The 16854-nt window shown below is 40.1% G+C and overlaps 1 protein-coding gene and 1 long non-coding RNA gene across 3 annotated transcripts in view; one reads left to right on the plus strand and one right to left on the minus strand.

Annotated features, from left to right (window-relative positions):
• Positions 1-65: 65 nt before the first annotated feature.
• Positions 66-16854, plus strand: part of LOC149817614 (uncharacterized) — a 40202-nt gene continuing 23413 nt past the window's right edge. Inside the window, exons 1-2 of one of the 2 annotated variants that reach the window (XM_089985856.1) lie at positions 66-976; positions 1186-5743. In XM_089985856.1, coding sequence (XP_089841982.1) covers positions 1235-5512 — 4278 coding nt within the window. In that variant the 5' untranslated portion in view covers positions 66-976; positions 1186-1234 and the 3' untranslated portion in view covers positions 5513-5743. Of the gene's footprint in view, positions 5744-16854 lie in introns of both variants that reach the window. The other variant, XM_089985857.1, reaches the window with a different exon arrangement.
• Positions 11390-12884, minus strand: LOC149817615 (uncharacterized). Its single transcript, XR_016427421.1, has 2 exons — positions 11502-12884; positions 11390-11423 (listed from the first exon to the last, which is right to left on the minus strand). It is a non-coding gene; the product is annotated as an uncharacterized LOC149817615 (long non-coding RNA).

Consider the following 16854-nt stretch of genomic DNA (forward strand, 5'->3'; position numbering starts at 1 on the left):
CCCTGATAAGACCCGATTGAATCGAGGGACACACGGGAAATGAACCCATAGAGTGGGATGCTACTCTCAGTCCGAAGAAATGGGGATGCAAGAGGGGGGCGAAAGGGACGCAGCAGTCTACTCTCCCGCGTTTGTCAGGTATTTCGATTCCATCGTGGCGCTGCCATGGGTTGGGACGAAACGGTTCCCACAGACTGTCTCGTTTCTTGATTCAAACATCTCAATAGGTTCGGACCCAGATCGAGCTTTTAATCATACGGGACCCGGAGTACCACGGATTGACTCGTACCCAGGGGACGTTGTCAACTCTTTGGAAGAGGTGCTCATCCGGACAGTAACATGAGCGCGACGGCCATGGGACCAATCCTCGTCGCCACGACGAACCGCTAGCGGTCGCGTACCGGCGGCCGGAACCGGCGAGCCCATCCCGGTTTATGGCGCACACTGCTCAGTCGGTGGCCCTGCGTCGGTCTCGGGTTCGAGCGCGTCGTCACCGTGAGCGCGTCGTCACCGTGAGCAAGAGGGGAATCGCATTCGCACGCTTCGTTTTCTCCCTGCAAGAGAGCACGCACACGCACACGCACAAGCACAAGCACAAGCCTCTCCCTTTCTCTCCTTCCTTCGCCCAACCCTCATCGTGGAATCTGACGCCTACGATTCGTCCACGTCCCCATCGTCGTCGCCACCGTCGTCTTCCACCTTGTGTGGCTCCCCTGCTATTTATTGGTCCTCGTCTCTTTCTTTTACCTCCTTTTTATTTATCTTCTTCTTCCTCTGCTATTTCATTTATTCTTCTCTAGGGTTAGGGTTTTCGTTCTTCCCTTTTCCTTCTTTGGCGCCGCTGCGGCTTGCAGAGAGATAGAGAGAGCCTCTCCTTCATGGTGCGAAGGCGAAGGCAGATTCATTATCCGTCCACGGCCTAGATTATTATCTGACGGATGTCGCCGAGGAGGACGCTTCGAGAGATCGGCGATCGGTACACCCTGTCTTCAACTCTTTCATCTTTCTCTTGCACAATCGATTCAATGCAAATTTTTTTTCCTTTATGCGCTTCGTTTGGCCTTCTTCTTCTTCTTCTTTTTTCTTTCGCTCTTGGTGGTTGGATTTTTGTTTTTCTAGGACTTGACTGTCATGGGATCGTTGAAAGTTGGGATTTTTCTTCTTTGTTTTTGTTTTGTTGTTTAGGGATTGTTGCTTCTCCTCCTGATGTGAGGAAGGGGAATCGGGGGTTTCCATGGCGATCGTCAAGAGGGTTTCTAAGGGTTCCAAGTTGGGTGAGGAGTTTCGCGATTGTGTCGCCAGTGATGGAGATGACGCCCGCACTAGATCAGATGAGGAGGAGGATGTCGATTCTGGTGTGGGGTCCGATTGCCTCGATCCCGTTGAATTGGGGGAGGATGGGGGAGAGCTTTGTCAAGTAGGGGATCTGAAGTTTCTGGTTCCGTTTGAGCTATACGAGCTACCGGATTTGAGCGATGTGCTATCAGTCGATACGTGGAACAATTGCCTCACGGAGGATGAACGGTTTGCCTTATCAGAATTCCTCCCTGATATGGACCAAGACACATTTACGAGGACCTTGAAAGAATTGTTTTCCGGGGCTAATTTCCATTTTGGCAGACCCCTCACTAATCTCTTTGAGCAAATGAAAGGGGGCCTCTGTGAACAACGAGTTGCCCTCTCCAGACAGGGCTTGGATTTCTTGGAGAAGAGGAAGCATTACCATTTTCTGCACAGGTATCAGAATTCGATGGTTGGTAACCTTTTGCAGATAAAGGAAACTTGGGGAAGCTGTGCTGGGTACGGCATTGAAGAGCGGCTTCGGCTTTTGAACATTACGAGAAGCCAGAAGGTCTTGATGCAGGAAAAGGATGAAGAGATGCTGACCATACAGTCGGAAACTGAGTCAGAGTCAAGCGAATGCCTGGCATCGAGCGTCTGGAGTAAAAGGCCCAAGGCTAAGCATCTCTATGTACGCCAGTCAAATGTTCAGAAGAACTTGTTTGCAGCAAGATCAGGCCATCAAGCTGTGCTGGGTGCAAAGCCATCCATTAATTTCTCGTCACAAGGAGGGTCTGGCAAATTTATTGAATCAGGTAAATATGGAAAGCAGAACCCAAAAGGAATTCTCAAAGTAGCACAAAAAAGTTTGGGAAATAATGAGTCCCCTGAATTTGGTGGATACCCATCCTCTTTGATGAACCAAACTCATTCTATCGATATGAAATACAGGCCACAAGTTTCACTTTTGGCTCCTCAAACTGATCAGCCTGTTGGTTATGAAGTGACGACTGGTAGGAGGACCAGGAGTCAAATTAGAGTAGATGATCCAGAGGAATGGAATTGTCAAATGTCTGGACAGAATTATCGCTATTCTGGGAAAGACAGTGCAACGTCCAGCATTAGGTTTTTGAAACCAGCAAAGAAAATGAAATTCTTCAAGAAGCATGATGCTGAAGTTGGCCCAATCAGCCCTGCAGAAAATGAATGGAAAAATGAAGGTAGCTTGAGAGGAGACACCAAAGGTGTCATTCGACTGCAGCTATCATCGAAAAACAAAAACATGCAGCATGGTAGGCACTCGAAGGCTCAAGGCATGCAAGATGTAGAAACTTTGATGGCACAGCCCCACGTTCACAGGGGTTACAATCTGTATTCGAGAGATTCAAGTAAAAGGGCTAGGCATTCTCAAAAGCAAAAGACACCTTTGCTGGAAGATCAGATGATCTATGTAAAGGATAGGGTTCAACATACCAGACAGGTTACAGTGCATGGTGATCGTGATCATGCAGTAAAAGGAAGCCGCGTTGACTGGGCTGTGGGAAGTCCGCCTTTCCAGCGGAACCTTCCTACAGATGACCACAAGAGGATCCAGGGAGAGACCTTTGAATTGGACGATTCTATGAATTTTAATGGTCGAAGACTCAAGAAAACCAAGAAGTGGAAGATGGGAAATGATAAAGTAAGCAAAGCAAATAGCAGATTCAACTTGAAAAGCAAAGCTTCCAGTCGATTCCCTCCCCAGCTAAATGATTCTGAAGTACTTGCTTCCATAGGTCCTCTTTCATACGTTAGTTCTGACCGTAAAGCTAAAGCATTCTGGGACATAAACAAAAAGAAGCATGAAGAGAGTGGAGAACGATACATTGATGATCTCAATGGCATGACAGGGAGTGATGATGACGCAAACTCGAGTTCATCTAAGCACTTTGATGATGAAGTCGAGACCAATATTGGTTCCAAAAAGCTGGGCTATGGTGGCCGTTTTTCTGATGTGCGGCCTGTTCCAGCCAGATTAGGCGATGATCCTGCAAATACTAATAAATTACTGGGGAAGGTTAGAAAGGAACCCCTTCAGGTTCATGGTGGAGTGGCTCACTCGGCTCTATTGGAGGGGAATCCTGAGGAAAGGTCACATGTGCCTAAACTAAACATCTACTCTTCAAAGCGTAAGCAGAAGGGAAAGACTGATAAAAAACTTTTGAATGGCTTGGGTGACACAGCTTATTATCATGATCATTCAGGCGGGATCTTCGATGATGATAATGGTACTGGTATATTAGCCAATGATAGTAAAGAAACTCTTGTATCAACAAGAAACAGTCGAATGCAACATGGGCTTGAACCGTGGTCTGATGTGCACAAAGTTTACAGTGCAGAGAAAAAGCGTAAAACAAAAGATGATCTGAAGTATTTGAGTGGTCCAGCTAGAACTGGTTACCAGCATAGTTATGAAAGTGATGATATGGAGCAAGATGATTTGCACAAACAGTCACGGTCAACCATATTGCTGAAAAGCTGTCACAAGATAGAAATTCAGGACTTTGATTATGGTTCCCACAGCTCTTTAAACCATGAGAGGTTGCAGATACCAAATTTTGACTACAAGCCAGTAAAGAAGAAAAAGGGTAAGGTTGACACAAAATATCTGAATAGCAAAGATCAGCCGGATATCATGAATGATGATCATGTCCTGAGCAGTTCGCTACACCATGTTGAAGATGCCATCCAATCGAAGAAGCGAGGGAAAAGAACCACAGATGGTGAAACTGGTTCTTTGGGTGTGGTACCTCCTAGCATGCCTGAAAGAGGGACTGCAAAAGATGAGTCGGAGACAAAGTGGCCAAAGAAATCATCTGCTCTGATCAAACCTTCAGTTCTTACTGGTTTCTCATTCTCCATTATACATCTGCTTTCTGCTGTTCGTACGACATTGATCAGTGATCATGTTGAAGACACTTGTAAGGATAGTAATGATGGAAGACATAAAGGAAAAGAAGAGAAGCAAAAGCCTGATGGATTTCCCCCAGGCATGAGTTTTCCTGAACATACCAAAGAAAAGAATTTGCCTTTGCTGTCTGTTCAAGAGATTGTAAACCGTGTGAGGTCGAGACCTGGTGATCCCTCCATACTGAAAACTCAGGAGCCACTTCAAGATCTAGTTAGAGGGGTGCTAAAGATATTTTCAGCAAAGACGGCACCCTTAGGGGCAAAAGGATGGAAGCCACTTGCCTTATATGAAAAAGCATCAAAGAGTTGGTTTTGGATTGGCCCTCGTCCACCTAAATCATCTGGTCATGATAGCGGCGAGGTGGAAACTTCTCCTGATGTTTGGGGTATTCCTCATATGATGCTCGTGAAGTTGGTGGATTCGTATGCTAATTGGTTGAAAAATGGTCAAGAGACTTTGCAGCAGATAGGCAGTCTGCCTGCGCCACCAGCCAATCTGTTGCCCTATTTGGATGAGAAAGAAAGATTCAGGGACCTAAGGGCGCAAAAGAGTTTGACCACAATCAGTCCAAGTTCTGATGAAGCAAGAGCATATTTTCGTAAGGAGGAATACTTGAGATATACAGTTCCTGACAGGGCCTTTGCATACACTGCTGCAGATGGACGTAAATCTGTTGTTGCTCCACTTAGAAGGTGTGGTGGCAAGCCTACTTCTAAGGCCCGTGATCATTTTATGCTTAAGCCTGATAGGCCGCCTCATGTTACAATTTTATGTCTGGTTAGAGATGCTGCTGCCAGGCTTCCTGGGAGTATTGGCACCAGAGCTGATGTATGTACTCTTCTAAGAGACTCACAATATATTGTAGAAGATGTATCTGATGCTCAGGTTAACCAAGTCGTGAGCGGTGCATTGGATCGCTTGCACTATGAACGCGACCCTTGTGTACAGTTTGATGCTGAGAGAAAATTGTGGGTTTATTTGCACCGAGAGAGAGATGATGAAGATTTTGAGGATGATGGAACATCCTCCACAAAGAAATGGAAAAGGCAGAAAAAGGAAGGTGCTGAGCCCTCTGACATGGGACCAGTAAGTGATGCGGGCTACCATGGCTCAGCTGACCAGATTGCAAGTGGCTCAGCTGCTGGATATGAATTGTCTCCTGATTTAAATGTTGAGTCATCACCAGTTTATTCAGGTAACAAAGCAGAACTTGTCTATAATGATTTAAGACCTGATATACAGGAGAATGTTGTGCCATTTAGAGGTACAACGATCTATTGATACTGCACCTGGAAGCTCGCGTCAGAATCATCAAATGGGTTGGGAGGTTCTTGGACCAGACCCTTGTCAATGAGACTCAATGTTCACTGTCAGTAGCATTTTTGAGTTGAGCAATTTTTTATGATGAATCCTTTGAATATGGAAGGCTGGTTGGTTTTCTTTACCGAGTTTTTTCATTGAAGAAGGCAAATGCATTTCCTCAGGTCCTAGCACTTGATGCAGTCTGTCCAGGTATCCTTTAACATAACTTGTATTTTGTTTTTCTCAATCGACATTTCAAATTTTTTATCTTTGATGATGGAATATTTTTTCACGTGGAACACTTCATTGTATTCACGGGATTGATTTTTGTTTTGTGTTTGTTTTTCTTTATGTTGTCATGGTTGTTGTCAGTTTCATGTTAATGGGGTTTTCATGAAGTAGTTTTGGACTGGCAACATCTTTTAGTTACAATTTGTAATTGTTTGTTAAGACTGTCTTAATTTGTTCTTGGAGTTATCTGGTGGTCTTTCATCTGCCTACTGTTCTTCTGTACTTCTTGCATATTCCTACATGCATCATGATATATCTGATCATGGGGGGGGGGGGGGGGGAACACACAAAGTGGAAGCTTGATTTTTTCAGAAAGAGCTTGCTCAACAAAAAAGGATATTATAATGCTTTTGTTTGGAAGAGAGGCAACTATAAGCAAGCACTCAATCTATCCGATGGAAAAATCTTAAAATGGACTGACATATGATCAATAAATTAATTTCTTCAAACTTGCAGCACATGTCTACAACTTCTGGATGAGAAGTTGAGGAAGATGCTTTATATACTAAATAACAGAATTTCTTGATCATATTCTTTTTAGTATCACATGTTGTATCCCAATTAAAATTAGAAATGTATGAGCTATCATGATGTAAACTATTTTAATTGACAAAACCTTCTATAATTTAGTTTCTAGTATTTCTCATCTTAGTAAAAAGTGCTGATCTGGCACTGACTAGTTCACCTAGTTGGCCTAGGTGTAAGTAAAATCTTTAATCTTTGCAATTCCTAGGTGGGTAACTTAAAATGTACCTATTTTGCCGACTAGGTGCTGACTATGGTGCCTAGACGCCGACTAAGCTGCCGTCGCCATGGCACGAGGATGGTTTAGTCATTTTTTATTATTATTGCATGTATTCTATTATATTTTTGTATATATAATTATATGTGTGTGTGTTTTTGTGATTTGTTCTGTGAAATGATGAAAACATGCTTGGTTAATTTTGTATATATATATATATATGTGTGTGTGTGTGACTTTGCTTTTTTGGGAATATAATTTATAGATGAATATAATATATATTTGTATGTGTGTTTAAATCAATTTTTTTGTGAAAGGCTGAAAGCGTAATTTTTTTATTACACTTAATATGTTATGCAAATTGAATATATATATATATATATATATAATATGCGTGTGTGTACAGTTATATATATATGTATATTATAGTTATGTATATTTTGTGAAAGCACGTGTAATTTTGTATTTGCGAGATGAAAATATCTTATTATAGAAAGAATTAAACATTTTTTTTCCATATTTTGTATACTTTTTTATTTTTCAATTGAGGTGCCGACTAGTCCTTGACTAGTTTTTTTAGGGATCTACTGACTAGACACTGCCTAGCGCTTTTGCTTACATAGTTCTCATCCAACAAAACTGTAGCATGTGTGGCATTGGTAAATTTTTTTGTCCACTTAGAATCATGTGATGACATCACTCACTAGGGTATTCATGCGATCTTGTAAAAATTCCAAATTCCCCTGTATATAAACATTCAGAAAAATAATTCTAAATTGCTCCCATTTTGTTACTCCAAATCTCTATGGATGGACTGGACCTTCTGGTATGGCTGGGAAACGAGATGGCAGCTCGTCATTCGGCTCGGGTCGGAAATTGAGCTCGGCGATCCGAGCTACATGTCAGCTCGTTTAGGTAAATGAGCTGAGCACAAACATGGCAAGTTCAGCTTGTTTTACATATTATATATGTATATATTATATGTTTATACATATATTATATATAATAATATACATATTGTATATGTTTTATACATTTATTATATATATTATATGTACTTTATATATATTATATATATTATCAAGCTTAAAAAATACTTAAAAATAATTTAAAAAAAAACTAGCCAGCTTGTGATCGGCTCGCCAAGCTCGGGCTCAGCTCGGCTCGGTTCATGACAAGCTCATGAGCCAAGCTTGAGCTGGGGTGTACCCTTAATGAGTCGAGCCCGAAGAGCCCAAGCTCGGCTCGTTTGCCAGTCCTACCTTCTGGTCATGCATTAACTTTTTGACTTTGTTTTGAAAAATTCTGCTCCTTTTGTTTGTTTTCTTGTATTTATTTTGATAAACTGAAACATTCAACCAAAACCATTCTTAAATTCTCAGATTCGGCAGTGAAGAGTGAATGCCATTAGAGGAATTTGCAATTAAGTGGAATAGTAAATGGACTATGTGAAATAAATCTGAAAGTTTAACTTTGATTTCCAAGCAAGGGTGGGCCAAGAAACTGTCTTGTAGTTGAAACCATAGCTCTCTCTCTCTCTCTCTTCTGCACATACATGTGGAGGCTGTTTGTAATTGGGAAATTTTAAAGACCCACCAAAATTTTCTGTTCAATTCGTTTGCATACCAAACTTTTGGGGGTTTCCATTTGCCCAACAAAGTTTTTTCCTTGGTTAAGCAAATGAAACCTAGGTTAGTTACCGTTAAAACTTCTATTATTATTTATTAAGATGACCAAATTATAGGATAAGCCTTTTCCAATTGCAATATTGTAGGTGTTACGAGACATGTTATCCAATCCTTCTGATACGGTCCAAATTTTAGAGGATCGTGCTCCAGATCCATTGCCCTTGTCAAGCAAAGTGGATCTCAGTGTAGAAGACCCTGATCTGCACTCATTGGCTCAAATTAATCCAAGTATGACGTACTTAGATCCAAATTCGTTATACCAAATGATTGGGTGGATCCAAACATTACTACAGAGCCAAATGTTGAAGACCCAGTTCTTGTTGTGGAAGGCCCAAATCCTAGTTCTGTGGTCCAGGCAATCAATGAAGACCCATTTCTTGCATATCTGGATTCAAGTTCTACCCTGCAGTGGGAACCACCCCTAAGGTGTCACATCAACATTTTTAGCATCCTCATCTAAGTGAGACATTTGATTTGGGGCATCACTTCATTCTATATTTGGGACCTTGATCTAGTTCGGTGTTGGACGGGACAGAGCAAGAAGGAGCCAAACCTGTTTAGAGTCTAGATGGACTCGGATCCAAAGGACACCCTTAAGGCCAGCCAGCCATGTGGGGCCCCACCTAGAGCGGTCGACCTCCTCTCTTGAAGATGCCTAGAAGGACATGAAGGCTGCTAGGAAGGTGCTATCTAAGTCCCTAGGTGTTATCTAACTAGGCAAGTCTAAGGATGTATTATCCATTAAATAGATTTGAGTCTCTAAGGAGCCTCTTAGGTTTTATCATTTTGCATTATGAAGCCCTCTCAGCTTATATATAGGCTTGTATCTCCTTTTTACAAGGAAGACATATATGAAATTAGTTGAATGGATTTGGAAGTTCCTCTCTCTCTCTCTCTCTCTCTCTCGCCCTTGGCTGTAGGCCTTCCTCATTTCTCCCCTTGGCCCCTAGGCCCTCGTCTTTCTCTCTCTCTCTCTCTCTCTCTCTGAAGTAGGCTTCTTCTTTTGAGCCGAGACCTCTTTTTGGTCAACTCCAACCGGACTTGGTGCAAGCCTAAGTCTTGATCGTTCAACCACATCAAGCAAATCGGTAGAACCAACCGCATTAGCCAAGTCGACTTCCCTGGACCATCTTCCAGCTGTGGACCTTTAGAAGACCCTCTAGCTAGCCCTTTAAAATCCTGGTCAGTCAACCAAGTCCAAGCCTTAAGTTTGAGCCCGGTTTTAGACTCTCTAGACTCGTTAAACCTAACCTCAGGTTCAACATTTTGTTGATAATTGCAGAATCTGACGTGACTGCACTCAAACGTTTCTCCCAAACCTGACCTAGTTCCAACTTGCAAATTTAACCATAGGCTAACCTACTTGTCCTTAATCTACTCACAAAAAACCGGATAAAAAATCATTCTCAGTGTGGAGAAATAAATTCGACACCGTAACCTGTGTTTACCAAATCCCAGTCTGAAACCAGTCCAGACCCCATCTCGTTTTCTGTGTTCCCTTATTTTTTATCTCCCTGACATTAAAGACCCTGAACTTTAAATTTTAACCGAACCTTCCCTAGCTTATCTCAAGCCTACCCTGAATTTTTTATAATTTTCTGATTGATATTCTGAGAGAAATAAATTAATCTCTTGGGGTCTGTCAAAATCTATGTCACATGGGTGCGGGTACGAGTGCGACACGGGTGTGGCTCAATTTAAAAATTTTTGGACCCGAGGACACGGGTATATATATATATATGTATATATATTTAAAAAAAAATATATCTAAAGACTGTTTCTGCTAAGGACTGCAACTAAACAGTCTTTCTGCTAAAGACAGACTGTGCAGCTGCACAGTATATATATTTTTAAAAAAATATATAAAAGATATTTTTTTAGTTTTTATACATTTTTTGTCCTAAAAAATAGACAAAAATAGACTCGATCAAAGTTGATCGAGTCCAAAATGTGGACGGACTCGGTCCAAGTGCGTTGACCGAGTCCGACACCCGTTGACCGAGTCTGCCTCGTGTCCGAAGCCGCACCCGTGTCGGGACGTGTCGACGCGGGTGCATCGCCTCCCAAGCCGAGTCCGTGTGACATAGGTCAAAATCCAAACAAAACCCTGTCCCCAGAAAATCCCAGAACTTTCAGGAATTTATCTCCCAAACGATAGATCCCAACATCTTGAAATTTTTATTCAAGCTTGTCTAATGTGTTCCAAAGCCCCTACTAAAATTTCAACATTTTATCTGCTGTAATTTGGGAAAACCAAATTTTTTACTAAACCATGACCAAACCCAAACTAAACGTGCTCCTGTTGACCCTGTCTCAAACCTAACCGATCTATAGCTTGAACTCAGACCTACCCATGGGCCTAGGAATGTAACACCTTGCATTCTTTCTTAGCAACTCTATTTAACGTATAACTTTCTTCCATGGTCTCTCTCTCTCTCTCCTCCACACTGTATCTATAGATTGACTGAACACAAGAGGAAAGTCAAATGAGTTCCTCACTGAAGCCATTGCAGAATTGCCTGTTGCATTCAAGTTCAATTTCAGGTGGTAATGAAAGGAAAAAAAATGTTAAGATGAGCATTTGAAACCAACATATTTTCTTTCTCCCCCCAAACTCAACATGCCCCCAAAAGGAACCATCTTTCTTCTCTTTACCTTCTATTCTCCGGAAAATCTCATTCTATCGACCACACCTTTCTCTGGTGACTTTAAGGCATTTTTTTATTTTTTCAAGAAAAGGGAACAAAAAAAAGATACCAAGATGAACCCATCAGAGAGAAACCCAATTTCCAGTCCCTCATTCAAGCAAATGAGAATGTTTCCAAAAAGATAAAGATCGCAAGAATTTCATGTTTGAAGGGCAAAAGAGTTTTAGTCCAAGCATGCAGAAGAATTATGTTTGTTATAAGGGTAAAATAGTAAAATCGAATCATTAGTTAACACTAATCTAGCATTAAACTGATGGTGGTTTATGAACAAAGACATTTGCTTAACTAGTGATAAACCATTTTTTTGGGGGCCCGGGTGTCTGAAAAACACCAATTTGGGTGCACATGAATTTGACCCAAAGTTTTGGTGGGCATTTGAAAATTTCCCTTTGTAATTCCTGTTTCTTAACGTATCAATTTGATGCTGTTTTTCTTTGCTATATGCATTGGCATGACCTTTTCTGCAACAAGGGAATTAAAATTTAAAAGTGACCAAATGTGTAGTCCAAGAATCAACATTCAGCAGCACAATCTTACACCTGTCTTCATTGGTGCCAAGTCCTGAGGCAGAGAGAAAAGCTTCAAGAGTGGCCACATCCTCCACATCTCCTTTCTCGTTGCTTTACCTGCAATCAGTAAATCATCCACATAAATTAGATGTGTGAAACCAGCAAGGATGGATAAGTGCAGTCCCCTATTGAACTGTCTTTCAACTTGCTTTCCTTAACAGCATTGTGAAACCTTCACCTACTATATGGAATGGCACTCTAGTTGGGCACAAGTATTCATCAGTCCCTCTCATACGATAGTCACCTGTATCGTTAAAGCTAATTTCTTGGCAAGGGTATTTCTTGGAGAGATTTTCAAAAGTTGATAAATCTTGGGAATATCTCGGGAGTTTAAAACATTGAAAAAAATATAAATAACAACAAGAAAGCTAAAAAAACAATAAGTTTTGCATTGTTTTTCTTCCAAACATATTAAGAAACATGTTTTAAAGGTTTTAAAATATAAAAGAAACAAAAAAACAGGAAATGCAAACTTAAAATAAAAGAGTTTTTTCCAAAAATATCGCGATATTATTTGTCTTCTGACGATATTTTGAAAATATCTCAAGATATTACCTTTAATATCGGCTACCTTAAAATATCAGTATTTCTTGCAATATTTTGAAAATATCGTTGATATCGGTGACAGTGGTTCATACTGATGACTATAGATACTGGCCCCAACAATTCTTTAATCCAACCAATAAGTCACCAGGTCTGTCCTGCCCATATAATAGAATAGGAAGTCTCAATCAGGGTTATCGGAAGCGCCATAGGACATGGGGAAGCATGCTTCCTCAAAGCATGAAACGTGGCACTTCCGAAACGTGCTAGGAAGCACACTTCCCAATTTAGGGGAAGCTCGCTTCCTCTTCTTTTTTCATTTTTTTGTGTTTTCATTTTTATTTTTCTTTCTTTTTTCTCTTTTTTCATTTCTTCCTCGCTTCCAAGATGATTCCTGGTTCGCTTTTAAGTCATCCCACGCATCCCGCTTTCTAAAATTTTGGAAGTGCCTCACTTCCCGCTTCCGCTTCCCGAATCACTTTTCGCTCCAGTTTCCCCGACTGGTCTCAATCTATTGAGTCAAAAGCTTTTGCTCGATCAATCTTTGAAAAGAATGCCGGTAACTTTTCTTTTTGATGAAATGAATAGTGTCATTTGCTCATATAGGACATTCTTGGATACTCCTTCCTGATATAAAAGATTGCTGGTTTTCAAAAATGGACCAAGTATCTTTTTTAATCTCTTTGCCAAACATTTTTGAAATAATCTTGTATGTTGTCTTTAGTAGGGAGATCAGATTCTTTAGGGATGAGTATCATACGAGACTTCCCAATGTCTTTGAGGAGTTTGCTGTTTGCATGTAATTCCTGCATCACCTGCATGAGCTCTTGCTGTCATTCCAATAAAATCTGTAGAACTCCACTGAGAATCCATTTGGGCTCAAGGATTTTTTATTCTTCATCAACGAAACTACTTGTTTGTCCTCTTCCATGATTCCTTCAGAAATTCTCTCTGCATTTCATCCGGATTTTGGAATTTTAGGTTTTCTTGGCATTGATGCCTTCAAAACATTTTGTGATAGAACTTTATAGCATCCTATATAGCCTGGTGGTGACTCAAAATCGTCTCACAAATGTGAAGATGAGGTGTCAAGTTAATAGCCTTCTTGTGAGAGAAAGGAAGAATCTATTGTTCTGGTCTCCATGTTTGTACCATTTTTTTTCTCTGCGTCCATTTCATCTTGTCCTTAATATGCCAAGTCTCAATCTACTCTCTTAAGCTCAGGTATTCTTCCTCTATCCCACCTTTCAGAATCTTGACCTAAGGTCTTCTGGTGTTTGCTGTAAGTTTCGTAGTTCCTTTTCTAGTCTCTCTACCTCTTTGAATGGTTCTTTAGCTTGCTCCCTTGCCCACATTATTAATGCTTTCTACGTATGTCGAAGTTTGCAAATGAGCCTGAATGCTACCCAAGGCCTTCCACTGGTTGAGGATGCTACTCTTTGACTAGGTCTATAGGACATGTAACTTTAAGCCACCATGTTGCTAGTCAAAATGGTTTCTTCCATTGTTGGCCGGTGTAATTTGGATGGAGCTATGATTTGATGAAGATCTGGGACTAGTCGATCTTTTGATGTTACAAGCCTTTTCAAAAAAACTTTTGTTTATGAGGAATTGATCCAGTTGCCTCAATTCAAACAAGGGGGATTATTGTTATTGCTGCATGGGAACTCTTCAAATTTATGCATATCAGTCCCCCTCATAGGTAAATTACTGCCTTTCATGGATAGTCAAGTGTTTAAGTCGTGGCCAACACACCAACAGCTTGACACAAAGGATCCAATGTCTTTAAGCTCTGCCAGAGTAACCCTTTCTTACTACTTTAACAGGGCTATACACCATCGTGACCAACAAGTTTAAACCTCCTATAGCTACCTCAAAAGGGATTTTCAGTGAGTGGTTGCCCAATTAAAACAATGTGCTTTTCAGGGAGTCTCTACCTTATGGTAACCAAGGTTTTTAAAGGCGAGAGGTGCATTGAGGCGTTTTTCGAAAACAAGAAAGTGGTGTAAGCCTTGAAGCGTAGTGAGGCATAAGCCTCCATGTTTCTCAGGGTTTAACCTAAAAAAATTAAAAAATCTACACTTAATAAACTAGAGTACTTATTCATTAATCATAAAGTATAAACAAATAAAAATTAGTGAAAATGAAAAAAAAATCATTATTGCAAGAGGAGACTAAATAAAAAAACATAAGTTGGCACCCGTTTAGCTATTCCACTTTTTTTTGGATTTCTGTTCCTCAGAGAAAGCTCGTAAATAAGGTCTGAGGTATTGAATATATCCATCCCACACAATGGGTGCATATCTTTCCAGTAGAACAACAAGGCAATCTAGTAATGACTTCTGTAGATCACTACGATTATGAAGTACTCTAATAATTCCATGCAAAAGAATTGGCAAACAAGGTTCAAGTACCCTTGCCACATAAAGTTCCATTTGTATTTTAGAGACAAACAATTCTGCACTTCTGACAGTTGAAACTGAAAGAGGTGTTGCTGTAATTGACAACAGTAGTTGCAGAACCTGTTCAAAACTGTTAACATTAAAACTTGATATTTTTTCATCCGAAATCATAATAAAAATAAAACATTACTATTTTGAGGATCTTCATTAGCACAAGGTTGTCCCATCTTTTCTTCTTTTCTTATGCACATGCTTAACAGATCTAAGACCAAGCACTAATTTGAGCTCACGAAAAAAAAGAAAAACAATTACACTGAGAAACGATACAACTCCATCAAAGAGCAGGAGGGAAGACTTAAATCTAGATCAAGAGAGGATCTGGCAATTCTAGCTGCTGCGACTAAAAAAATGCATAGAAAATGACATTAAAAATCTGCATCAATATTAAAGTGGGTGACCCATTACACCCACAATATTAAAAGAAAAAAGGGGAGCTTTTGTGGCACCTTCGGGGAAGATGATGGTGAGATAAAAGCTGAACTTTGTTGATTATCTAATATTTTTGTTATATGATAGACTAAACCATGTCATATGGTCCCTTTCACATATCTATTATCTCTTCTAATTGTTCCTTATTAACATTTGTAGGACAATGTATACATTTTTGTACTTGATTTACCACATAAGTAATGCCTGTATGTCTTATTGTTAGATATTGTAATGTTTTTGCCATACTTCGATGCGGCTGTGCATTATTAATAGGTTTACCAGCTTCTTTTAATATTTTCTCTCCCAGTGCAGCAAGAGTATTGATAGGTTTACAATCAGATAATTTGAGTCTTTCCAACATATCCAATGCATAGTTCTGCCAAGTCAGTCATAGAAGATTGATCATAATCCACCTCAAATTCAATAAACTATCTTAGCTTGTCAAGCTCCTTCTTGAATATGTTGTGAAGGAAGTCTTTAATTTCTTCATTATCAATAACTTTGAACTTCCAATTATTATTGTCATCAACGGGTAATAGGATAATAACCATTCTTTTTATTCTTTATGTTCAAATTATCCGGTATAGACCTTATGAAACTTTCATTTTGTAGAGAATTATAAAAACTTTGGAACCATGTCACTGAAACTTGCTTCCAACTATAAATAGATCTGTTGAGTTGACAAGCAAATCATTTTGAGTCTACTAGATAGAATCTAATTGGATGTTCCATACATGCCAGAATAACATACAGTGACATTTTTCACCAATGAACTGAATGTTTCCTCATTCTATATTGCTGGTTATAATTTTTCCCACTTACTGTACCTTAAATCTTTCTACAGTTTCATCAGACTTATATTTCGCCTTATATATCTTCTTTCTTCCCACAACATTTCTATCATTTGGTCAATCCACAACATTTCATGTGCTATTAATGTGCATCATCTCTATTTCTTCGCTTATTGCTTCAATCCTTTATAGCTTTTTGAAATATTGTGGGTTCTTTGACCTTATCAATTTCATGAAAGAAGATTTGGAATCCATGAGTAAATGCTTCATAAGAAAGAAACCTCCAAGATGGATGCTTAGATCTTCTCATTTGAAATTCCTCGTTTCTATTGATGGATTGATTATATCATTTTTGCCATGCTCTTCAAGAATAAATACTAATGATTGGTGGCAGTTCTTTTGGACTGGACATCCCACTTCCTGTTTGTAGTTGTGAAGCTTGTAATTCATGAACATCTTCTCTTGCATTTTTAATTCACAACCATGTCACCCTCTGTTGATTGATCATTGCCACAATATTGCTCAAATTCCTTTGCATGATTAGCTGGAACTGTAATTATATTAGCAATTTTCTTCTTGATTCTTTGACTCCCTTACCTTAGGCAGTTGTTCTACAAGGGTTTGGCACTAGCTATGTGATGCAGGGCAGGATGGACCCATACCCATACCGCATGACCCGTGCCCCGAATCCAGATGGGGCTTTTAAAAGCCTCATCTAGGGTTGCGTGCAGGAGGAGAGACTAGCCGCAGCCTTTCTTTTTGCTCAGCATTGTTCCTTTTTTTTCCCAGTCGTTTTCCCTTTTTCTATTATTGTTCATTGTTTGTCTTTTCTCCATTTACATTCAGCACATTGTTCTTGACATTGATATTGATATTGAAATAAAAATCAAGCCTCACCATAGTGCTAGGCATTATTATTCTTTTCTATTCAGCACGCGACCGTGTGGGTCGTGCCTTTGCATAGCCACCATCAGGGATACGTGAGGCTGAAGGTTGTGTCAAGGAGGTTGTGCCTTCACTGCCATCAGCAAGAACACTCATCGTCAAGGAACGAGGAAGCCGACACCCCCACTGCATCAAAGTGGTATCAGAGCCAGC

This window comes from Nuphar pumila, chromosome 13 (genome assembly GCF_984573655.1).
Source record: "Nuphar pumila chromosome 13, dmNupPumi1.hap1.1, whole genome shotgun sequence".
NCBI classification, from domain to species: Eukaryota; Viridiplantae; Streptophyta; class Magnoliopsida; order Nymphaeales; family Nymphaeaceae; genus Nuphar; species Nuphar pumila.